This window comes from Rhineura floridana, chromosome 15 (assembly GCF_030035675.1).
Source record: "Rhineura floridana isolate rRhiFlo1 chromosome 15, rRhiFlo1.hap2, whole genome shotgun sequence".
NCBI classification, from domain to species: domain Eukaryota; kingdom Metazoa; phylum Chordata; class Lepidosauria; order Squamata; family Rhineuridae; genus Rhineura; species Rhineura floridana.
The window spans coordinates 14,288,560-14,314,196 of NC_084494.1; the positions used below are offsets into that span (position 1 = coordinate 14,288,560).

Sequence of the window (25,637 nt, forward strand, 5' to 3'; positions counted from 1 at the left end):
TTCCCCACATGTAGGGACTCAGCTTGCTCAGGCCCCACATGACTGCCAAACACTCTTTCTGTACTGATGAGTAGTTCCGTTCTCTTGCTGACAGTTTACGACTTAGGTATGCAAATCCACCACCACTAATATGTATTTCCTGCCATGCCTTGTGGGTTTAGAAAAAGGACCCACTAAGTCTATTTCCACTCTATAAAATGGCTGTCCTATTATAGGAAGGGGCTTCAATTGAGCTTTTGTTTTTACCCCACTTTTTGGCATACGATACATGAGGAACAGTACTGTTTGACATCCTTGGAAATGTTTGGCCAATAATAGTGAGCAGTCAGCCTTTTCTTTGTCCTTTTTATTCCAAGATGCCCTGAACAAGGAATATCATGTACCATATCTAGCAATCTGGATCTGAATTTGCTATGCACAACCAATTGTTTAACTGGTTCACAGCAGATCTCTCTCTCTCTTTAGGTAACCACAGTCTATACAGTACACCATTCTCCCACACCTTTTGTTAGGCACTGGGGAACATTTTGGGACAAGCCGGGCCTGTACAAAAGGGACGGGCTCCACTTGAACCAGAATGGAACCAGACTGCTGGCACTTAAAATTAAAAAGGTAGCAGAGCAGCTTTTAAACTGACTGAGGGGGGAAACCCGACAGGAGCTGAGAAAGGTCCAGTTCGGAATAAACCTCCCCCCTGGGATAAAAACCAAAGAAATGATGAAATTTTAAAAGGGGTAGGCCTAGAAGTAGGCATTGTGAGAGCAGGGACAGGTATAAATTCAGAAGAGCAAAATTACCACAGGCCTAACCACAAGTGCCAAAGACACTTGAAGAGAGACACTGCTTACAAGTGCCTGTACGCTAATGCTAGGAGCCTCCGAACCAAGAACTGGAGTGCTTGGTCTTAGAGAAGAGCATTGATATAGTGAGCATAACGGAGACCTGGTGGAATGGAGAAAACCAGTGGGATACGGTTATCCCTGGATATAAACTATATCGGAAGGACAGGGAAGGACGTATTGGTGGCGGAGTCGCTCTATACGTGAAAGGCATTGAATCCAGCAAGCTCGAAACCCCAATAGAGGCAGACTCCTCCACAGAATCGTTGTGGGTGGTGATACCGTGCCCCAGGAGGGACTTAATACTGGGAACGATCTATCGTCCCCCTGATCAAAATGCTCAGGGAGACCTTGAGATGAGATATGAAATTGAGGAAGCATCCAAACTAGGAAAGGTGGTAGTAATGGGTGACTTCAACTACCCGGACATAGACTGGCTGCATATGTGTTCCAGTCATGACAAAGAAGCAAAGTTTCTAGATATTCTAAATGACTATTCCCTAGACCAGTTGGTCATGGAACCGACCAGAGGGACGGCAACCCTGGACTTAATCCTCAGTGGGGACCGGGACCTGGTGCGAGATGTAAGTGTTGTTGAACCGATTGGGAGCAGTGACCACAGTGCTATTAAATTAAACATACATGTAACTGGCCAATTGCCACGAAAATCCAACACGGTCACATTTGACTTCAAAAGAGGAAACTTCACAAAAATGAGGGGATTGGTAAAAAGAAAGCTGAAAAACAAAGTCCAGAGGGTCACATCACTCAAAAATGCTTGGAAGTTGTTTAAAAACACTATATTAGAAGCTCAACTGGAGTGCATACCGCAGATCAGAAAAGGTACCGCCAGGGCCAAGAAGATGCCAGCATGGTTAACGAGCAAAGTCAAGGAAGCTCTTAGAGGCAAAAAGTGTTCCTTCAGAAAATGGAAGTCTTGTCCAAATGAAGAAAATAAAAAAGAACACAAACTCTGGCAAAAGAAATGCAAGAAGACAATAAGGGATGCTAAAAAAGAATTTGAGGAGCACATTGCTAAGAACATAAAAACCAACAACAAAAAATTCTATAAATACATTCAAAGCAGGAGACCATCTAGGCAGACAATTGGACCCTTGGATGATAAGGGAGTCAAAGGTGTCCTAAAGAACGATAAGGAGATTGCAGAGAAGCTAAATGAATTCTTTGCATCTGTCTTCACAGTGGAAGATATAGGGCAGATCCCTGAACCTGAACTAACATTTGCAGGAAGGGATTCTGAGGAACTCAGACAAATAGTGGTAACGAGAGAGGAAGTTCTAAGTTTAATGGACAATATAAAAACTGACAAATCACCGGGCCCGGATGGCATCCACCCAAGAGTTCTCAAAGAACTCAAAGGTGAAATTGCTGATCTGCTAACTAAAATATGTAACTTGTCCCTCGGGTCCTCCTCCGTGCCTGAGGACTGGAAAGTGGCAAATGTAATGCCAATCTTCAAAAAGGGATCCAGAGGGGATCCCGGAAATTACAGGCCAGTTAGCTTAACTTCTGTCCCTGGAAAACTGGTAGAAAGTATGATTAAAGCTAGATTAACTAAGCACATAGAAGAACAAGCCTTGCTGAAGCAGAGCCAGCATGGCTTCTGCAAGGGAAAGTCCTGTCTCAGTAACCTATTAGAATTCTTTGAGAGTGTCAACAAGCATATAGATAGAGGGGATCCAGTGGACATAGTGTACTTAGACTTTCAAAAAGCATTTGACAAGGTACCTCACCAAAGGCTTCTGAGGAAGCTTAGCAGTCATGGAATAAGAGGAGAGGTCCTCTTGTGGATAAGGAATTGGTTAAGAAGCAGAAAGCAGAGAGTAGGAATAAACGGACAGTTCTCCCAATGGAGGGCTGTAGAAAGTGGAGTCCCTCAAGGATCGGTATTGGGACCTGTACTTTTCAACTTGTTCATTAATGACCTAGAATTAGGAGTGAGCAGTGAAGTGGCCAAGTTTGCTGACGACACTAAATTGTTCAGGGTTGTTAAAAGAAAAAGGGATTGCGAAGAGCTCCAAAAAGATCTCTCCAAACTGAGTGAATGGGCGGAAAAATGGCAAATGCAATTCAATATAAACAAGTGTAAAATTATGCATATTGGAGCAAAAAATCTTAATTTCACATATACACTCATGGGGTCTGAACAGGCGGTGACCGACCAGGAGAGAGACCTCGGGGTTGTGGTGGACAGCACGATGAAAATGTCGACCCAGTGTGCGGCAGCTGTGAAAAAGGCAAATTCCATGCTAGCAATAATTAGGAAAGGTATTGAAAATAAAACAGCCGATATCATAATGCCATTGTATAAATCTATGGTGCGGCCGCATTTGGAATACTGTGTACAGTTCTGGTCGCCTCATCTCAGAAAGGATATTATAGTTGGAAAAGGTTCAGAAGAGGGCAACCAGAATGATCAAGGGGATGGAGCGACTCCCTTACGAGGAAAGGTTGCAGCATTTGGGGCTTTTTAGTTTAGAGAAAAGGCGGGTCAGAGGAGACATGATAGAAGTGTATAAAATTATGCATGGCATTGAGAAAGTGGACAGAGAAAAGTTCTTCTCCCTCTCTCATAATACTAGAACTCGTGGACATTCAAAGAAGCTGAATGTTAGAAGATTCAGGACAGACAAAAGGAAGTACTTCTTTACTCAGCGCATAGTTAAACTATGGAATTTGCTCCCACAAGATGCAGTAATGGCCACCAGCTTGGATGGCTTTAAAAGAAGATTAGACAAATTCATGGAGGACAGGGCTATCAATGGCTACTAGCCATGATGGCTGTGCTCTGCCACCCTAGTCAGAGGCAGCATGCTTCTGAAAACCAGTTGCCGGAAGCCTCAGGAGGGGAGAGTGTTCTTGCACTCAGGTCCTGCTTGTGGGCTTTCCCCAGGCACCTGGTTGGCCACTGTGAGAACAGGATGCTGGACTAGATGGGCCACTGGCCTGATCCAGCAGGCTCTTCTTATGTTCTTAGAGTTTTAAAGACCCAATGCCTTATTTGCAATTGATGCAAACAGCTGCTTAATTTAGAAATGAAACAAGCTCCCAGTATGTAGCAGGTATTATAGTACTTCATTTGTGTAAAAGCTTTCCAGTCTTTTGAACGCGTGTGCTAATATAGTTTTTGTTAACTTGGCTCATATTTCCCTCCCCTAAGTCAGCACAGCTACCGCCCACAATCACTTTGTTACCACCAGATTTTCTTCATCAGTGCTGGAGACCATATTCAAGATTTCTATAAGACAGAAATAAAGCAAGTAAAATGCGCTATGTGTCCATATAAAGAATTTCTGGGAACAAATTGTTGCATGACAATCTGACAGGCATTAAACACTCTTTAACAACCATTTGAATTAACCATATCTGGGTTAGCAAGGCAGATGGAAGAGTTCCAAGCAAACCCAAAGAGCTGGTTTTAGCAATGTAACTTTTAAATTTAATCACTAGGAATTGTGAAAACATTTTCACAGAACCCAGGTATTTAGAATTACTTGGTAACTATTTTAACAGGCTATGATTTGCCATCTTTCATTTGGTTTCCAAACTTGAGAAGCATTAACTGAATTTTCAAATGATGAAATGAAACAAAGCTTTATTTTATCATGCAGTTTTAAAAAGCATTTACCTTCAGCATCTGAAGACCCATTTCATACTTACCACCATCTTCACACTGTCTTTGTTTGGCTTTCTACTTTCACACTTTCTTTTGTTACTGTACTGATTTTCAAGCTGGCTGGCAAGATGATGTTGTCTGTTCCAAAGGTTTTTGCTTCATTAGCCTTTGCAATTTCCAGTAGTTCTCTTTTTTCTAAAAACAAGCAGTAGAGTACTCACTAAAAATGGTAAACCAAATTCTCATTTGGAGAAGATCACCCCTACCCACCTCAGCCTCAACAGTTTTTCTGGTTGTCACCAACTTCCCTGCATCCCACATCATCTTAGAATTTCAGATGGGATGCTAGCATTTGAGACATAAAACAGTCTGCTGAACACAAATCATAGATTCCCATGAATAACTGACCACCAGATGCTGAAGAACTCCCCTTTTCCTCAGGACTTCCATAGTCTGGCTGGGGGTTCCTATGAACAAGAAGCACCCAGTCAGTTCTACAGCAACATTATGTGGCCTTAAGACAATTTAACATTTTTTCAGATGCTTTTCCTGTAATACCAAGAGGTGTTGTACTGTGAATTAATGTGATGTACTTTCAACATACTAAAAAATGCATTATAAAAAGACTATTAGCCGGATCCTAAGCATTTCTACTCAAGTCCCATAGTGCCTACTCCCAAGTGTTCCCATAGTACTATATCTTTTGTTAATCGCACACAGTTTGCTTCTACTTTCTCAATTAGATCCTTTTAGCAGAAACCAGATTTCAGAGGTGCTTTTTTTATGAACTCCTTATATACAGTGTTCAAGTGCCTACAGAATAGCATAAGCCAGCCATCATCATCATACCCTGTTGATTTCAGAGGAAGTGTTCAAGAAAGACTGCTATGGACACTTATTTCTCAATAAGCATGCATAGAACTAGGCAGCATGATGCATAGATGCAAACATGGCTATGGACAGATTTGGACACAAGCATTCTTTTCAGACTAAAGCACTTGAGAAGGGCTTGAGCTCCATGGTCACACACCTACTTTCCTGCAGCAAGGGGGGAGGGAGGGGCGCGGTTGAGCTAGATTAAAAAGATTTTGGGGACAGTAGAGCAGGGGCTAATCCCTGCCTGAGAAGCAGAGGCGACAACATCAGGCTAGATGGACCAGTGGTCCAATTCACTTTAAAAGATTATATGAACTCTAGCATGAACAGCCTTACAAATATTCCTTACCCTAATCTTGCACCACAGACAAGCTTGCTTTGGCAGGCAGAAAAAATGTGGGGATATAGAAACGAGGAAACCCTTCCCATCGTTTAAGCAGCACAGGATTTACTCACTATGCTTCTAGACCATCTAACTCCCAATGCAGTTTACACACACACACAAAAAGACATGTTTAAATAAAAAAAAACTTCTTACTTAGTACTCCTACTACTTTATTTCCTGTAGAAATCCAAGACAACCTACACTGTAATTCAACTCACACCCCTTTTCTCTTCCCCCCATAAGGTTGCCAACGTTTTCGCCGGGCCTTTTTCATTTTGTTGTGCTAAGTTTCCCCAGCCCGTGAAGAATACTGGTTAAGAAGTGAGCCCTATTTAAGACAACTTGATTCCTCCCATTAGAAAGTCACTACGTTTTTATCCCAGCCCTCCTTGAAGGCTCTCAAGGTGGCAAAACGCGGCTCTCTCCACCTCCGTTTTATCCTCGCAACTACCCTGCGAGGTGTGTCACTCCGATACTGCCACCTCCATGCCAACCTCGGTAAGGAGGGTAATATCGACCACCTTGTTTCCCCTTCCAGAAACAAGAGCAAAACTTATGGGGGCAACCTTCCACCACCAACCGACTTCCACCATCCCCTTCGCCTCAGCGGCTGTTAGCAGCTAGCCTCCCCCCCCCGAAAAAGTCGTCTCAGACTCACTGGTACCAGGCGGGTGGGCCCTGGCTCTGTGGTGGCGCCTGAGCCCAGTTTCGTTGGTCACCGCCATGATGGAAGTAAGGGAACTGAGGACAAAAACACGCTCAGAAATCTCACATATACATACACACCAAAAAAGGAAAAAAGCTTGCTCGGGTTTGCTTGAAATGTGTCGTCAAGCGTATGGAGAAAAAGAAATCACCCCCCGAACTACAAAGCGCGTTAAACTCGCTACACCGTCAACAGCCGCCACGAAGTGGACCGGCTCCTTACGCCGCCCAAGACCAACTGAAACAGCGCAAACGCTTCCCGAACAACCACCCTACCCCGCAGAAGGGGAGGCGGCGGCTGCGGAGTGTTTGTTGCGTCACAATGATAGTAGTGCGCTGGCGCAACGGGGGATTGAGGAACAGGGAGGAGCTTCGAACACGACGGTAGCCATGGAGACAAGGCGGCTCTTCCTCCCCCCTTAACCTGCAATCGTACAATGAGCGTCACAACACAGGACAACATTGTAGGATTGTGGTAAGGTGCTTTCAGCCTCATCTCCAATCTCCGCGCTTTCTTAAACTGCACGCCTTCCTGGATGCAAGCTCTATTGAACACAATAGAACTGCAATAGAAGCGTGTTTTACGAGTTAGCCCCCTCCCTCCCGACATTATTCATGTACACAGAGAATTGTGTGTTTTTAGATTATTAGACCTTTTGGGATATGGGGGGGGAAGGCGGAAGTAGCGACGTTTTGCTTTAAGAATTTGAGCTGCAATCCACTACATGCCTACTCAGAAGTAAGCTCCACTGGGTACAATGGGACATCCTCCTAGATTAAGTATGTATTGAATTGCAGCTTTAATGTCTGTTTGTTTACTCTGATAATTATTATTATTATTGTTTATTTCTACCCCGCCTTTTGGCCAAAATTCATAGCAAACTTGTCTGAAGTGTTGTTTGATACCGTAACAATCTCTTTCCAAACACAGACGGGACACAAACCTAGATGTAAATGTAAACATCAGACAGGCCCCATCCCTTGCAAGTTGGAAAAAGGCCCAGCCGTCTTTAGTAATTAATGGGAATTGAGCTGCATAATTACTGTTTTGACCCGATTCGGATGTTTTTCCCCATATGTCACTGGCACATTGGCTTTTAAGTTTTTGGCGTTAGTACTACAGTGGTGTAATACTGTTTTGTTGCTTTATAAGGGGTTTAAAAGTACATTCTATTGTATGCCGGGATGTGGTCATAAACTGTTCTGAGAAGATTTGTTTTGAAAATCGGTATAGAAACTTATTAAATTAAATAAATATATACAGTATCTATGCCTTACTGCTAAGAAGTCAGGAACAAGGGAAGAACATGCGCAGATTGCAGTTACACCTGCTGGTGCCATATGAAAACAATTTGAGGAACATGGGAAGCTGCCTAAACGGAATCACGCCATTGGTCCGTCTGGCTCAGTACTGTCAACACTGACTGGCAGCAGCTCTTCAGGGGTTCAGACAGGGCTTCTCTCCCAGCCCCCTCCTAGAGATGCTGTTGGGGACTGAAGAACCTGGGACCTTCAACATGCAAGGCAGATGCTCTTCCATGCCACTTCGAACTTTCTCCCTCCTAACAAAAGAAGCATTTGCAAGGGCGTTTTTAAGAAAGGGGTTTCCCTATAGGAGACCTAATTTGAAACAGCAGGCGTTTCTTGGGGGGGGGGATGATGTTACAAACCACGCACGATAAAACCACGCTTCCGTGGTTTCTCAGGGGCAGCTATTCCGAGCATAACAAGAAGACACGCATGCGCGCCGTATCTAAAGTGGGCCCAGCTCTCCTCCGGTATATAAGCGCATGCGCAAGCCTTTTCTGTGGCGCTATGCCTGTCGACGTTTTGTCGTGCGCAGTCAAGAACACACACCCCCCCCCAATTTGGAGTTAAGCGCAAGCAGGTGGAACAACGCAGCTGTGACAGTTACGAGGCGCCAGTGCGCATGAACAGGCTTCTTCGCCTTCCTTCTGCGTGAGCCTAGCAATTAGCGCTACCGCGCCTGTGCAGTATAGGCATCCTCTGTGATGGTTGCTTCGGCCTTTTCAGCATCCGGGTCCTAAGCCTTTGTTTACTTCACTGGGGAGGGGGTGAGATTGGCTTTCGCCCTGGTGGAGTCGGTCAGCTGAGCGGGGGCAGTATCGGTGGCTTTCGCCGTCGCGCCGGCTATCCCAAGAACGCGCTTGAGGGAGGTAAGTGGGGACAGGGATCCCAGCTCCCCCCCACCCTAGAATCCCCTGGAGAAGAGTCCGGAGGAGACGAGGAGGAAGGCCGTGGCTTCAGTTCTAGCATGGACAGTCGTTTGCCAACGGGTGTATCAAGGGTTGGGGGAACGCTGCCATGCAGGACAAGTTTAGACGACTTTACTTCGTTTTATCCTTTCCTAAAAAGATTGCTGGGACTTGGTATCCCTGCAAAAGGATGAAGGATATGTTGGATGGATGGTAGAAGTCCAGATCATCTAATTTTAGAAATCTGTAGGTTTTGTGGCTGACTGACAGGTTAACCCTTTGGATGTTTATTTAGGAGTTATGTTAACTCCACTGATTACTGTTACTGTATGTTACTGATTTTTAAGTAAGTGTGCACAAAATTGCCCTATACACTCTTAATAGGGGAACAAGCTCTGTTCAACGCAGTGAAACTAAATACATAGGATTAGGCTAGAAATCTTGTCTAGCGAGGGAAGATGTCTATCTAATGCTGTTTAGTTTGAGTTCTCTTAGATAGTCCAGTTGGCTGGCAATAGGAAATATATATGTGTCTGTTTTCATCTATATATAATGTATACATATACCTCTATATATGTATATTTTATTTAGAGCTGGGATAGGGAACCTGTGGGCCTCCAGAAGTTGCTAGACTCCCAACTCCCATCATCCCTGACTGTTGGCCATGCTTATTATTGCTAATGAGATTTGAAGTCTAACAACATCTGGAAGGTCACAGGACCTCCCTCCTAAAACCTGTATCCTTCTTTTTTACTAAGTTTTCCAACTCCCATCAGCCCTTGCCAGCATGGCCAGCGGTAAGGGATGATGGGAGTTGGAGCCCAACACTTTTTGAGGGACATCAGGCTGGGGAAGGCTGAATTTACTGCAAGCTATTCCTGTGGTAAGGTCATCTCCCCATTAGGGGTTGCAGGTGGTAACCTTATGATTAATGTTATATAATTAAAAAATCAAGAAAGTACAATGTGAGGTACATGTGGTTTGCCCATACAGGCCTTAGTCCTTTCATCTTTACCCCCTTCACCTATTTGCAGTGCAGAGCAATGGAGTTCTTCTCATTCCTACTCTCTTCTTTAAACAAGTATATCCACCATCCCCCCTTGCTGGGCAGAAAGGATACCTCTTTGGAATCCAGCTGGCCAGATGTGTGAGAGAGTCTTGGTTTGCTTTCTGGCTGAGTATGCTTGCCTGCCAGTGGAGTAATAACTTATTTTGGAACCAAGAATACTTTAGAATGAACTTTTTGAACACTGCAATTTTCACATCCCTAGCAGAGTTTGTGTGCTGCCTTTGTGTTTATTTTCTTATGTATGTGATTTTATATTTTCTGTTGCTGATATCTGTAATGTTGTGTTTTAAATGGTTTAAATGTATTTTTATTTCTGTAAACTATTTTGAGATTTATTTGAAATGGTAAACCTTACAAAATATATATTTAAATAAATACTTCTAACTTCAAGTGCCGTTACTACATTAAAAGCCATATACCTAAACACAGAGAAAGCAGAGAAATGACATTTGTGTTTTCTCCTAGGTTTTCCAAAGCACTAAAATATGTCTGGGTTTCTTGAGAACATGAGGTGCTCGGAGTGTGTTGACTGGGGGGAAAAGCGAAATACAATAGCTTCTATTGCTGCAGGGGTGCTGGTGTGTATAAAACCTCTTATTTTGTATTTCTGTTTTTCCTTACAGTGTTGTATTCCTGATTGTTGACTCTTGTTAAGTTGACGGAAAATTCACATGTATTATCTGCAATTATTTCATTGGACAGTTATCCTGTGTAAATCTGTGCATATTAAAAACCCGTTTAGTTTAATTTTAATTGAATATTAAACATTAGTGTGCTGCATTAAGAACAAAAAATCTTGTAACTGAAAGTATACCACTTTTGTGGACTGGAACCTGCTTTGTCAGATGCAAGATGTTTAGATATATACACCTCCCACCAAAAAATAAACCAAACACCAACAATTGGACCAAAAGGGCATGGTATACAAGAGGTACAGTCTCAGCTGTGTGCAAGACAATAACAGTGACCAATTACAGTAGTAATTAATGATAATAGTGTTTTCCTAGTTACATTATGCAAATTTTACACCTGTATGACATGTTATATGAAAGAAACCCATGGTTACAGTTAAACCGAAACTGAGTAAAATCAGAGCATCTGATTTCCAGTTCAGCAGTTTCATATTGGAACTTATGGAGTCTTTTTATTGAAGTATTGTTACTTTGTGGTCAGCTCAGCAGCCAATTGTCCTGTGCGATTGAAATGTTCTTCCACTAGCTTCTGATTGTTACTATTGTTGATATCTGATAGTGGTGGTGGTGGTGGTAGCAGCTTTATGACAGCATTGTGTTGATGATCACATTGGAAACTGTTGTGTTCAATCAGTTTTTTACAGGTTGGTGGATTATCATAGATGCAGCAGTTAAATACACAGAACCGGCAGATTTCAACCATTCATACCATGCTTGTGGCGTTATAGCTACAGTTGCATTCCTAATGTAGGTATTACAAATAATCTTGTAGAATTTGTATTAGAATGTATAATGAAAAATGCCATGTGGGTTTCCTATATTTAATCAGATTAGAACAGCTTGTTTTGTTGGGATATTATGGGATATAGGTTCCAAGAGGCAGGCTAATAAACAAAAAAGTACTTTTGGCAGTATTAGCATAGGATGACTCTTTTATAGTCTGATCCAAGGCAATGCTTTGGGTTTTTCAATTTTGAACTGGAAAATTTTCCCATGCAAATAAGGGTAATTTGCACTGAAAAAAATCTGGTGACCTAGAGAGTCATCTAATTAGCACATTTACTTGTATTTAGTAAGTAAAGCTTAAAACTTTGAAACTGCCAAGCTTGCTTTACTTTGCATTTGCAGTTGGAATCCATTCATTATTACTAATGAACTTATGAACTGGAAATGTTTCCATGGGGAAAATAAAGCATTGGTAAGCTTTCCCAGAAAATTTTCTGTTTTGAAAATATTTTCTCCCCACATCACTGTTCAGACGTCAGCCCGGCCTACTCTCAAATAAGTGTCCATAGCTCTGAAACCCTTATACTTTTTTTGGTCCAGGAGAAGTTTATATTTGCCCTTTATTTCACCATAATGATTGAAAATTAGAATGCTTATTCCAGCATACCACATGACAATATTGGGACTCTTGTTCATGCCATACTAGAGGACTGAGTATATAAATTGAAAAGTTGCAAACATGAAAAACACAGTGCCCACAATTGGAGGACATATCTGAACTTCCAGGCATGTAACAAGGATTGTTGCTTTGTTTTATCCCAGAATGGCACAACTTTATCTTCCACTTTATTTATTTTATTTTTTATTTAATTTCATTTATAAACCGCCCTTAGCCAATGGGCTGCATGCATGCTCCTGGTGACCCCTAGTGTCTGTCTTGAGGATATCAGCATGTAGCATGGTCTGAGCTGTCTCCATGCTGCTGGCATGGTGCAGTCTTGAGTGAGAAACTCCCAGGCTGCTTGTTTGGCTATGGAGGGTATGCTTGAGTGAGTTACCTGTATTTATTGATTGGGGGTGGGTACCAATTCTTGAGCTACAAAACCTTAGTCTGTATTTGACTGCACATTGAAATCTGTGAATAACTGTAGGGGTGTAGGCCGCCCACAAATTTGAAACTTTGATTCCCGCTTCAGTGATTAACAATGTAACTTAGTATTTATTTTGTCTATTTTGAGCTGTTTCAGTTGTTCTTCTAAATTGCTGACCCCCCCAAATGCAAAGTAGCACGGAGATATATGGAGAGGGAATAGTTTCAGCTATCGCTGCTTCCTAGAAAGTTGGCATGGCATATTGACTGAGAGTCTGAGCTATGAAGCAGGAAGACCTTGGTTCAAGTCTCACCTCTGCCATGAATTCATAAGGTCAGGTTAGGCAAGCCACACTCTTTGCAATATGGAGAAAATACTGTGCTATCTTGCAGTGTTGTTTCATGCGTTTTAAAAGGAATACTTTTGTGTTTGTTATTGTACAAATGCTAAGTACCTAAATGTGTTCTGTTCTTATTCATGAAGGATCAATGCAGTATCCAATGGGCAAGTGCGTGGGGACAGTTACAGTGAAGGCTGCCTTGGACAAACAGGTAAACTTAATAAATAAAAGTTAGAGCTAGAGATGTGAAGGCCCAGGGGAAAAAAACAGGAATTTTGAGAAACCCCCTTCTTTCCCCAAGGCCTTTTGTGTTCCTCCCCCCCAAAAATTTAAAAATACTGGAGTATGACATGTAAACGAGTATAGAAACTTGTTTCATCCTTCACTTTTTATAAGTCCATGATAAATATGATGACAAATATGAAGAAGCAGTAACTGATGGTGATAGCTCAGAAAATGATTATGTTTCATGTAGTATGGAATCAAGGAGTCTTGATTTTCTCCTTTCTCAGCTGTTTTTGTGAAAATGAATGCTTTGTCTGCTTGACACTGTAGGCCTAAAAGAGAGAAAATAATTTCTAGAACACATGTCTTTTTTTACTATAAAGTAGATGGTTTCTCCTGGTTTTTTTTGCCTTCTCGTAAACTGGCAAAACAGAAGAGATCATCAGGAGCTTTGGAGTGCGTTGTCACCAGTACGCTGATGACACGCAGCTCTATTTCTCCTTTTCATCTTCTACAGGTGAGTCTGTGGATGTGCTGAATCACTGCCTGACCGCGATAATGGACTGGATGAGAGCTAATAAACTGAGACTCAGTCCAGACAAGACTGAGACACTGTTGGTGAATGCCTTCCCTGCCCAGATGGTGGATGCTTACCCTGTTCTAGATGGGGTTACACTCCCCTTGAAGGAACAGGTTCGTAGTCTTGGGGTTCTTTTTGATCCTTCCTTGTCTCTGGAGGCGCAAGTGGCCACGGTGGCAAGGAATGCATTCTACCACCTTCGGTTGATAGCCCAGCTACGCCCCTATCTGGACAGGGATGACCTCGCCTCAGTTGTTCATGCTCTGGTAACTTCTAGGTTGGATTACTGTAATGCGCTCTACGTAGGGCTGCCCTTGAAGACAGTTCGGAAGCTTCAGCTAGTGCAAAACGCAGCAGCCAGACTGCTGACGAGGACCAGCCGGTCAGCGCATATAACACCTGTTCTGGCCCGTTTGCACTGGCTACCTATTTGCTTCCAAGCCAGATTCAAGGTGCTGGTTTTGACCTATAAAGCCTTACACGGCGTGGGACCGCAGTATCTTGTGGAACGCCTCTCCCGCTATGAACCGACCCGGTCACTTCGCTCAGCGTCTAAGGCCCTCCTCCGGGTACCAACCCATCGGGAAGCCCGGAGGACAGTTACTCGATCTAGGGCCTTTTCTGTAGTGGCCCCCGAATTGTGGAACAGCCTCCCCGAAGAAGTACGCCTGGCGCCGACGCTTCTATCTTTTCGGCGCCAGGTTAAGACCTGGCTATGCTCCCAGGCATTTTAATGTGTTTCATGTTACAATTTTAAATCTCTTTGTTTCAGTTTATTTATTGTGATATTTTGTATTTCTGTATTTTTAATCTTTTGTACACCGCCCAGAGAGCTATTCGCTATGGGCGGTTTAAAAATGAAATAAAATAAATAAATAAATAAATAAGAGATGTTAGATTCCTTACAGTTCAGTAGCTTGTAGCTCCACTTGTAAGAAAAATACTATTTTTAAAAAAGTAAACAAAATTTGTAATTGTCTAAATAAACTATTTTAAATTCTAAACATGGTAATTTAATGGCAAACCAATTTAAACATAGTACATTTTATGTAACAAAGTGACTGTCTATAAAATGTCCTAAAATATGTATTGCATTTTTCCATTTTTTTCCAAATCTGAATTTTTCCCATGGCTTAAAAATTTTCAGAACATTTACATCTCTAATTATAGCTAGAGCTCTGCTCAACTTGCGTCTCATCCCTAAAACAGTCTACTTTCTAAAGTTTATCAAGAATGTCACAGCTGCACTAGTATAATTCAGTTCTTCTTGTACCTTCTGGACTTTTCCTAAATGTATTTTTATGTTTATTATGGCTTATAGCTGCACAAATTTATTTATTTATTTATTTGTTTCATTTATAGACCGCCCATAGCGAGTGGCTCTCTGGGCGGTGTACAAAGAGGTTAAAATACAAAATATCAACAATAAAATCAGACAACAAACAATAAACACAAGCAGCAACTAAAGAAAAAAATAAAAAATAAAAAATTTAAATTATAACATAAACGCTTAAAATGCCTGGGAGCATAGCCAGGTCTTAACCTGGCGCCGAAAAGATAGAAGCGTAGGCGCCAGGCGTACTTCTTCGGGGAGGCTGTTCCACAGTTCGGGGGCCACTACAGAAAAGGCCCTAGATCGAGTAACTGTCCTCCGGGCTTCTCGATGGGTTGGTACCCGGAGGAGGGCCTTAGATGCTGAGCGAAGTGACCGGGTAGGTTCATAGCGGGAGAGGCGTTCCACAAGATATTGCGGTCCCACGCCGTGTAAGGCTTTATAGATCAAAACCAGCACCTTGAATCTGGCTCGGAAACAAATAGGTAGCCAGTGCAAACGGGCCAGAACAGGTGTTATATGTGCTGACCGGCTGGTCCTCGTCAGCAGTCTGGCTGCTGCGTTTTGCACTAGCTGAAGCTTCCGAACTGTCTTCAAGGGCAGCCCTACGTAGAGCGCATTACAGTAATCCAGCCTAGAAATTACCAGAGCATGAACAACTGAGGCGAGGTCATCCCTGTCCAGATAGGGGCGTAGCTGGGCTACCAACCGAAGGTGGTAGAACGCATTCCTTGCCACCGAGGCCACTTGCGCCTCAAGAGACAAGGAAGGATCGAAAAGAACCCCAAGACTACGAACCTGTTCCTTCAAGGGGAGTGTGACCCCATCTAGAACAGGGTGAACATCCACCATCTGGGCAGGGGAGGCACTCACCAACAGTGACTTAGTCTTGTCTGGATTGAGTTTATTAGCTCTCATCCAGTCCATTATCGCGGTCAGGCAATGATTCAGCACATCCACAGACTCACCTGTAGAAGATGAAAAGGAGAAATAGAGCTGCGTGTCATCAGCGTACTGGTGGCAACGCACTCCAAAACTCCTGATGACGGCACCCAGAGGCTGCATGTAGATGTTAAAAAGCATGGGAGACAAAATCGACCCCTGAGGGACTCCACAATGGAGAGTCCAAGGTGTCGAGCAATGTTTCTCAAGTACTACCTTCTGGCGACGATCCGCCAAGTAGGAGCGGAACCACTGCCAAGCAGTGCCTCCAACTCCCAACTCCGTGAGTCTTCCCAGAAGGATACCATGGTCGATGGTATCAAACGTCGCTGAGAGATCAAGGAGAATCAACAGAGTCACACTCCCTCTGTCCCTCTCCCGACAGAGGTCATCGTACAGGGCGACCAAGGCTGTTTCAGTGCCAAAACCAGGCCTAAAACCGGATTGAAACGGATCCAGATAATCGGTCTCATCCAAGAGCACCTGGAGCTGATTGGCAACTACCCGCTCCAGAACCTTGCCCAAAAAGGGGATATTTGCCACCGGTCTATAATTGTTCAAGTTATCTGGGTCTAAGGAAGGTTTCTTCAAAAGAGGTCTCACTACTGCCTCCTTGAGGCTACTAGGGACTACTCCCTCACTCAAGGAGGCATTTATCACTTCCTTGGCCCAGCCGGTGGTACCAGTCCTGCTAGCCTTGACCAGCCAAGATGGACAAGGATCTAGAGCAGACGTGGTCGCCCGCACCATTCCAAGCACCTTGTCCACTTCCTCAAGCTGCACCAACTGAAACTCATCCAATAATGAAAGACAAGACCGTGTTCTGGACACTTCAATGGATTCATCTGTCGTAACATCAGAGTCTAGGTCCCTACGGATGCATGCGATTTTATTTTGGAAGTGCCCTGCAATGTCGTTACAACGAGCTTCAGATGTTTCAATGGTATCTTGAGGACCAGAATGTAAGAGTCCTCGTACAACCCTAAAAAGCTCTGCTGGGCGGCAGAGAGATGTCTTGATAGAGGCAGCAAAGTAGGACTTCTTCGCCGCCCTTACCGCTTTTATGTACGACTTAGTAGAGGCACTTACCAAAGCATAATTGCATCCGTCTGGAGTTCGTCTCCATCTGCACTCCAGCCTCCTTCTCTCTTGCTTCATCACTCTCAGCTCCGGGGTATACCATGGAGCTGTATGAGCTCTGCATGGAAGAGGGCGCGTGGGAGTGATCGTATCGATAGCCCGGGCCATCTCTGTATTCCACAGTTCGACCAAGGCCTCGACAGGAGTGCCAGTACTATCAGCTGGAAAAACTCCCAGAACCCTCTGAAAACCCATAGGATCCATAAGCCTCCGGGAGCGGACCAACTTAATAGGTCCCCCACCCTTGCAGAGGGAAAGAGTCGTCGTAAGTCTAAAACTCAGCAGGCGGTGATCTGTCCATGACAATGGAGTAGATGAAAAATACCCCACCTCCAGATCACCATCTCCATGACCAGTGGCGAAGATCAAATCAAGAGTGTGACCCGACACATGCGTTGGGCCAGTAACAAATTGAGACAGCCCCATGGTTGTCATGGAGGCCATGAAGTCCTGAGCCGCTCCAGATAAGACAGTCTCGGCATGAACGTTGATATCCCCCAACACCACAAGTTTGGGGGACCTCAACAACACCTCCGAGACTATCTCTGTCAGCTCAGCTAGGGAAGCTGTTGGGCAGCAAGGTGGGCGGTACACCAACAAGATTCCCAGTCTGTCTCCTTGGCCCAGTACAAGGTGGAGGCACTCTAGACCAGTCGTCATCTGGACAGGATGCCTGGTGAGAGAGAAAATACTCCTATAGACCACAGCGACCCCGCCTCCCCGGCCCTCAGATCTGCCATAGTGCTGCACCGTATACCCAGGTGGGCAAAGCTGAGAGAGGGCAACTCCTCCCTGCTCACCCACCCAGGTCTCGGTTATACACGCCAGGTCGGCACCCTCATCCACAAATACAATTATTACTGTACCATCTTGGACTTTTATGGGTTTTATTGCTGTCCTTTGTGCCCTTTATATTGCCTTGGTTATATTTTATTATTTTTCCTTTTATGTTTGCAGGGTTTTTAATATATGTTTCCCTCTCATTGTTATTCTTATGAAAACCAATAAAAAGATAATTAAAGAAAAGAAATACAGTGAACTCCTTATGTTGAACACATTTATTCATGTTCACCTTTTGTTTTACTATATCACCAGCAGCAGCCCAGTTTTATTTTATGCATGGGGAAGCTAAGATAGGAGAGAGTGATTTGCCTGACTTGACTGAGGAACTTTGAATATATAAGATGTACTTTTCAAACAGCATATTGATTCTTCTCATTTCCCTCTCACAAGTTGAGGCCAGCTTTCCCACCCCTTGCCTTGGCAGCGAATTTGACAGTTACACCAATTGTACCTCACCTGCATCACCCTCAGCTTCAGACAGGCTGGCTGCCATTTTAAAGCAAAGCAATGAGCGTTTAGTCGCTTGAATGGTCTCTTGGAGCTTTATTTGTAGCAGGTGGAAATCAAATTTTTAAAGGTGAAAAAAAATGCTCTGGGAAGCACAGAGGAACATTGACCAAGTAATATCACACAGACCACCTTGCTGCACTCTCCATGGCTGGCTTCTGTAAAAACAGAGATCTGGTTTGCCGTAAGGCTGATCCAGAAGGGAATTTACAATTGCCACAAGTGCAATTTCCTAACAAACTCTAATTATATATATCTTAAATGCACCCTTTATGGTTAAGCAGGGGTTTGAACATCTCCCTGGCCCCACACACTCTCAACTTCACTAATCTCAAAGGGGGTACTTAAGGGGCAGCAGTGAAAAGTGCTTTCTTCGCAAGTGGAGTATGTCTTAAAGACATGATGTACCAAGTTATTCATGTTTAAAATGTACTTTCAGACTGCCCAGGCATGACACATGGACAGCAGGTAGATTCTACCTGATACACATAGGCTTTACAAAGCTCTGGTAGAGACTGTTCATTTGTGCCTTTCAGGTCACACATTGGCCATTATTTTATGTAGTCAGCCAGATTATTTTGAACAATGGAGCTGCTTGTTTTTTAAAAATGTGTGTATTATATCTATTTTTAAGGTGCTCGAATTTGGCTGTTCATCGGATTTATGTTGGCGTTTGGATCTCTGATTGCATCTATGTGGGTCCTCTTTGGAGGCTATGTTATTAACGGTAGGTTATCTGTTAAGAGCAGCCTTTGAAATCAACACTTTAGCTTGTGAGTATAAACTTTAAATTGTAAGCTCAATACATGCAGGGACATGACTCTTACATTATGAACACTAATTGCACTGTATGTCTAAAAATGAAAATGTCTCCTTTCTTACTTTAAGAATGGACCAAACTCTGTCATTCCTTTCTTGGAGGCACGGTGTCCCGTTTTAGGCTTTCCTAATTGTGGGCTGCTGTCTGAAAGTTCATTATGCAGCAACCTTGCATCATGATTGAGTCTGGTCAGTGATTGGGTGGGAGATCCTTGGGAACCTTACATATCTCACATTCTTCTCTATTGCAGAAAGGTGGGTATCAATGCAATAAATGAGGGATGGGGAAGCTGTGGCCCTCCAAATGTTGGGCTACAACTCCCGCCAGCAGTCAGAGATTATGGGAGTCATAGTCCAACAACATATGGAAGGTGGCAGGCTCCCTCATTGTAATAAATATACAGGCTGCAATCCTGTGCATGCATATCACGGAGTATATCTACTCAGACCTTGAGGTCATAATCTGAGGTGCTTCTCCAGGTGTCTCCTCCAAACAAGATGCACTAAATCGCTACCAAGGAGAGGACTTTTTCAGTGATGGCAACCCAGCTATAAAATGTTGCGCGGTGAATTCCAGCGTATACCCAGCACCCGGTTGTACCCGGTTGCAACCCAGTCCCAGAGAGCCAGCAGATAGAGAGACAGAGACCGTTATAGTTTTAAGAGTCTTTACTGACTTGAAGGTACAGACATGAACACATTCCCGGCTCCTAACTTCTAACAACATCCCCCACACAGTGTGCTTTCACTTTCAAGGATTTATAACTATCCAGCTCTGTACAGCTGCAGTCTGTGGCCTTGGACTGCCAGTACAGTTTTAACCCATAACTGGACTTTTCTGCCCTCTGACTTTGTGGAAAACCAGACACATACATCTGAGCAGCCTACATAAAAGGCCCTCCCTAGAGAGGTTCACCTTGCACTTATACTGTGGTCTTCTTGGTGCCAATTGAAGACCTTTTTATTTTTTAGGCTTTTTAATCTTAAAATCTTTTAGTCATGTTAGATTTTTTGGAGTGTTCTGATCAATGAAATTTTCCAGGTATGTGGCACAGAGTGGTAAGCGGCGGTAACGCAGCCGAAGCTCTGCTCATGACAGGAGTTCGATTCCAACAGAAGGAGGAAGTCGAATCTCCAGTAAAAAGGGTCGCATCCATGGTCGGTAAAATGAGTACCCGGCATATGCTGGGGGGTAAAGAAAGGCCAGGGAAGGAACTGGCAATCCCACCCCATATATACGGTCTGCCTAATAAATGTCGCAAGACGTCACCCTAAGAGTCGGAAACGACTCGCAGTACAAGTGCGGGGACACCTTTACCTTTTTTATGTTTGCTATATTGAGTTGTATCCTCTGTTGCTGATTTTTATGCTGTATTACAGACTTTGATTTCATTATCTTATTTGTATATTTAAATGTTATAATTAACTAAATGCCTGTTGAATACAAGGGGACTTCTGAGTAAATGTACATAGGACTGCACTGTCAGGCACCCAATATACAGCACAATATTGTGCTTATTTACTTGAAAGTTAGCCCCTCTGCTCTCAGTGGAGCTTATTCCTTAGTAAATGTGTTTAAGGATTGCTGTCTTAGTATCACGCCTGGACTCGGGAACTTGATGGAGTGCATGCACCAGCAGGCTAGTAAGTTCTGTTTTGTGGGCTAGTCTAGAGATGTGAAAGCCTGGGGGGGGAATGTTATTTTCCAGGGGAGGGGGTTTCGAAGCCTTAATTTGTTTTTTTGAAAAATTGAAAAAAATGAAGAAAAATTGATTATGGAATGTTTTATTTTAGCATGCTGAATAAAATGTTTCATTGAATCTTGCTTGGTCCCCCCATTTTTCTCAGTTCTTTTTATGAGAATGGATGGTCTGCTTGACACTGTGGAGGACTAGCAGAGACATAAATAATTTTCTTTGTTAATGTTGATGGTTTCTTCTGTGTTTTTTTGCTCCTCATAAACTGGCAAAATGGAAGAGGTTCCTTACAGTTCAGGTGTTCCTTTCAGTTCAGGAGCTTGTAGTTCCATTTATTACCAAAAAAATTAAAAAATTAAATTCAATTTGTAATAATTGTTTGAATAAAATGTACTTTTAATATACCAAATGTGATAATGTATGCCAAACCAACTTGTGAATAATTACATTTTATGTTCCTGAAGTAACAAAGTGACTTTCAATCTGTAAAAAGTGCTAATGTTGCATTTCCCCCCATTTTTCCAAAAGTATCTTTTCTGGGGGAAAAAACAAACCGTTTTTCCCATGGCTTCAAAATTTCCAGATATTTTACATATCTGGGCTAGTCACCTCTTTACCCTGGCATTTGCCATCTGAGGTGTATATTTTTAGGACTCACCCTATTTTGTCATTCTGGTTGTTTCTAATTGTTTTTAACACTGTATTTTAAGATTGTTGTAACCCGCCCTGGGACCTCTGGGTGAAAGGCAGGCAATAAATGCTGCTGAAAATTTTCATTTGATTTTGTTTCATTATTGACTGTAGTTCTAAATTGATCATCTAATTGATTTTTCTTCTTTTATTGTGTTCCATTTTGACAACCATTATTACCAGTGTAAAAATGCTGCAAGTAAAATCATTGCTAGATTCTGATAGCAGTGGTGTCATTTATGTATTACTGCATTTATATCTCACTTTTCCTCCAAGGAACTCAAGGTGGCATACATGTTTCTTCCGTCTCCATTTTATCCTCACAGTAACCCTGTGGGGTAGGTTAGGCTTGAGAGGCAGTGACTGGCCCAAGGTCACCCAGTGAGCTTCATGGACTCCCACTTGAACCACTTTGCCACACTTGCTCCTGTAAGAAGTCATTTGGCAGTGCCTACCAAACTTACCAGATAAATGAGCTGGCAATTGTTGCAGGAGGGGGCTATGAATAAACTCCTGAACTTCAGATAAAACAGATTCCTTTTTCCTTCCCAGATAAACCAGACAAGCCACCACTATACCCAGGAATAGCAGTCTTCTTCCAAAATGCATTTATCTTCTTTGGGTAAGAACATTTTTCTTTCTCTGTTTCTTTGTTCTTCTGTGTTTAAATCTACCGTGCAAGAAAGTTCAGTAGCTAAGAGCAGATAAGGATTTTTGGAGGCTCTGGGTTACCCTGGTAGATACAAGGATGGAGTGCAGTGGTGCAAACGTCCTGGCACGGCCAGGTATGGAGAAGTGGCTGGCCCTGTGGTTTAGGGGTACTAAATATAAGATAGGAAAAAAGGTAAAGGCCTTTTAAAAATTGGACTATGTGTTATATAGGATATTTGGACTTCATTTCTCCCATTTTATTTATTTATTTCAGCTATTTATATACTGCTTAGTCACTAACATTTCTCAGCAGTATACATAAAGATTTTAAAAAATACCATGGATAAAATCAAAATTCATCAGAAAAAAACAAAACCTCTTTAAAATGCTTACTGAAATAGAAAGGTCTTTGTGAAGTGTTTTATATACAAAACTCACAAGGCAGCTTACAAAAAAGCAATAAAATACAGAATAAAAGCCCCGCTAAACAAATTGCAATATATACTGCAAAAGCAGGATAAAACATGATGAAACAGCAATAGACTCCAATTACCTAACAACGTTTAAAAGAACAATAAAACAACTTGACATTTTTATTAAAAGTTCTGGAGGAAAAAATTGTGTTAACATGCCTTAAACTGAATAAAGTTTGTGACTGTGAGAAGGGGACATTTCATAAGGTCACTACCCCCTCACCTCTGAAGACAGGGCTCCTAAATAATAGATGGTGGCATTCACAAGGATGGACCATAACTTGATTAGAATCCCTGTCATCTCCAGCTAAAAGAATTAGGTAGCCCTATTCCTTAAGTACAGGTATAGTGAGGCAAATGTCATTCTGGAAATCAGAGATGGGGAACCTCTGATCTCTAGATGTTGTTGGATTCCAGCTCCCATCAGCCCAAGTAATGATGGGCAGTATGCTCTGATAACATGGGGCTTCCTCATCCCTTCTCTAAATGCTCAAAGGTACTTATTTAACATCTCTCTCTGTTTAATAAGGGGGCATGATTTAAAGTGTGAAGGGTTGGGGGTAAAGAAGGAAGGAGAGAAGACTAGCAGTATCTGGAAGAAAACTTTTTCTGCTTACTGCAATGAGTTATACCAACATCCCAAGAAAAGACTGGTGATAAGCTCCTTCTAAATGAAAGAGCCTTTCTTAACACTTTCTGTCCATTTTTCCTCAGCGTTACAGGATTTGTGCAGCAGCTGCTAAGGCACCTTTTATGTCATCTATGCTTACATCAAAACTACAGATACCTTTGTAACTCACAGCTTCAAAATCGCTGCTAAAAATGCACTCATGGCCTTTTGCGAAGCACATTGTTGAGTACTGCATTACTTAACTCTGCTTTATGTCCAAATTTCAGATTTATTTGTAAGGTGCTGCAGCTTTGAGCTATAGCAACAAGAGCCACTACACATATGAACATGAAAAACAGAATAATTTTAGAAAAGCCACAAACGTGTTTTTTAAAATATAATATATTGATGCACATAAATATCCTATAACTGGGTGGCTAGCCTGCAGGCCTCATATAGGCCCCAAGAGTTTTTTTGTGGCCCCTGATCCCCTTGGACTTTGTCATAAAAAAAAATATTTTTAAACATTTCTAAGGTTTTGTACTGCCTCCCTCCATAGGTGCCCTTCTATGATGTCCAAAATATTTTTGTGACCCTCAAGGCCCCCTAACATTTGTCCTTTTATAAAAATGGCCGCACCCACTGTTACACTTCAGCCACACCTACCTTGACATGCAGCCCCTGGAGGGTTGCCCATGGGTCAATGTGACCCTTGGCCCAAAAAAGGTTCACTGCCCCATCTTACACTGTTAAACCGCAGGAATTATCTGGTTGATTTGTGTGTGCCAGAAATGGTATGGAGAGGTATTTTAAAGCTCTGTGCAGAACTGAGGTTTGCTTAGGAACAGCCTCTTTGCTCCCGTAGCTCAGCTCTGGCTCTGCACTGGTATAGCAGGAAGGGTTGAGTCTAGTGAGGCCCTTTCAGCTTTTTCTCTTGCCACCACCTTTTAGAACTGTTAGCTATCCCAACAAAAATAAAACTTAGCTACGCTAAAGCATTAGAGAAGAGACCAAGGCTATGTGCAAGGAAGACTAGCGTTTGCTGACTAAAATGTATGGATTTTTACACACTTCAGAGTAGTTCAAAATATAGGACTAGTTCATGTTGTGTCTCTTTCTTTGCAAAAGGCTCGTTTCTGAGAACTGTCAATCACAGTAGCTAGTACTGAACTAGATTAACTCCTACTCTGACTCTGGATAAGACACCTTCCTAGGTTTCTATACAGTGCATAAAACATTTATATGAGCTGCTGCCTACATAGGATAGTGCTTACATGATACCATCCAATGTGAAAGAAGTGTGGCCTTGCACATGAATGTAGATGCATAAGCGTCCGTTCACACAAAGGACAGTGGCCATCCAAAGTCAAGCCCTTTGTAGTCCAGTTGGTTTCACTGGGAGAGAATAAATGGCATGCTTAACTCTCTCATTGAAATTAGTGAACCTCAAAAATGCTTCACTTTGTCTGGATTGTGGCTGCAGTGGTAGCTGGGAACTCCATTGCTCACTACATGCAATATTAAATTGGTCTGCAGTGTCCTTTGATATTATAGGTACTTGTCTGGTCTTTGACTGTAATAAACTTTTACTTACTAGGTACTGTGAATTATCATTATCTTGGAGCATTGTCAGTCACTCCAAATCCACATGTTTAAGTTCCCAATCACTGTGTGGATTGTTGGCATTTCAGAAAGGTGAACAGGACTGGTGCAGCTACTGTTGCACCAAAATTGTGATGATAGCTCTAGCCCCGGCACGCACACACTCTGAAATGTTTTTTTTCCTTATTGGCAATCCTTTCCTGTTAGGCATTCCCATTAGTGCTGGAAGCAATCTCTGAAAACAAACCTAAGGCTTGAATCCTAATCCCACCTCCCTGAGAGTTAAGTCCTATTGATGTCAGTGGGGTTTTGTTTCGAGGAAAGATGCATAGGATTGTGGTGGAAGACTATTAATTTGTTTAGAATATTTTTTCTTGCCTCTCTATGAAAATATTTTCAAGATGCTGCTTTGCTCCCTTTGATGTGACACTTCTGACATTCTCTGTGGCTGATCTTGTGTTTCTTTTGTTAACAGAGGTCTGGTCTTTAAGTTTGGGCGCACTGAAGATTTGTGGCAATAAATGAAGCAGAATATCTGTCCTGCTATTTTTAATTGCCCACTCCCTTTTGTGCTCTGGTATCAATGAAGATGAAAACTGTCTGCGCTTTCAAATCATGAAACTCCATTTTTTCATTCTTTGAGACTGTTTTCTACTCCTGACTTTTGACACAAAATTATTATAGCACATGACTAAAATGTAAAACTGAGAAGATATAACACTTATAAAGTCGTCTTGCTGATGTTTTTATAAATGAATATTAAACTATAAATGTTTCTTTTACAGCTCATTTATATGTGGTGTGTCTTTGCTGTATAACTGTTACTTTTGGACATGGAAATACTTGACTGACTTTGTGTGGAAGGTTTTAAAATGAAAGATGTAAATTCAGTACATTAAAATGTAATAGATGTATTAGAGTCATGCTTGTTCTCTACATTCATTAAGGG

General features: G+C 42.5%; 1 protein-coding gene and 1 long non-coding RNA gene across 5 annotated transcripts; one reads left to right on the forward strand and one right to left on the reverse strand.

Annotated features, from left to right (window-relative positions):
- Positions 1 to 3,916: 3,916 nt before the first annotated feature.
- LOC133370697 (uncharacterized) lies at positions 3,917 to 6,858 on the reverse strand. Of its 3 annotated transcripts, none has more exons than XR_009759185.1 (4): positions 6,396 to 6,858; positions 4,885 to 4,943; positions 4,521 to 4,671; positions 3,917 to 4,098 (listed from the first exon to the last, which is right to left on the reverse strand). It is a non-coding gene; the product is annotated as an uncharacterized LOC133370697 (long non-coding RNA). The 3 variants fall into 3 exon arrangements; XR_009759186.1 differs by having other exon boundaries at positions 6,524 to 6,856; XR_009759187.1 differs by lacking the exon at positions 4,885 to 4,943 and having other exon boundaries at positions 6,396 to 6,851.
- On the forward strand, positions 6,812 to 25,607 carry TMEM50A (transmembrane protein 50A). Of its 2 annotated transcripts, none has more exons than XM_061597356.1 (7): positions 6,812 to 6,917; positions 10,193 to 10,305; positions 11,054 to 11,166; positions 12,720 to 12,787; positions 18,781 to 18,873; positions 21,905 to 21,974; positions 25,164 to 25,607. In XM_061597356.1, exons 2-7 carry the CDS (start codon positions 10,213 to 10,215, stop codon positions 25,207 to 25,209), a joined length of 483 nt encoding a protein of 160 aa, XP_061453340.1. In that variant the 5' UTR covers positions 6,812 to 6,917; positions 10,193 to 10,212; the 3' UTR covers positions 25,210 to 25,607. The 2 variants fall into 2 exon arrangements, with proteins under 2 accessions (XP_061453340.1, XP_061453339.1); XM_061597355.1 differs by lacking the exon at positions 6,812 to 6,917 and adding an exon at positions 8,248 to 8,619.
- Positions 25,608 to 25,637: the final 30 nt, after the last annotated feature.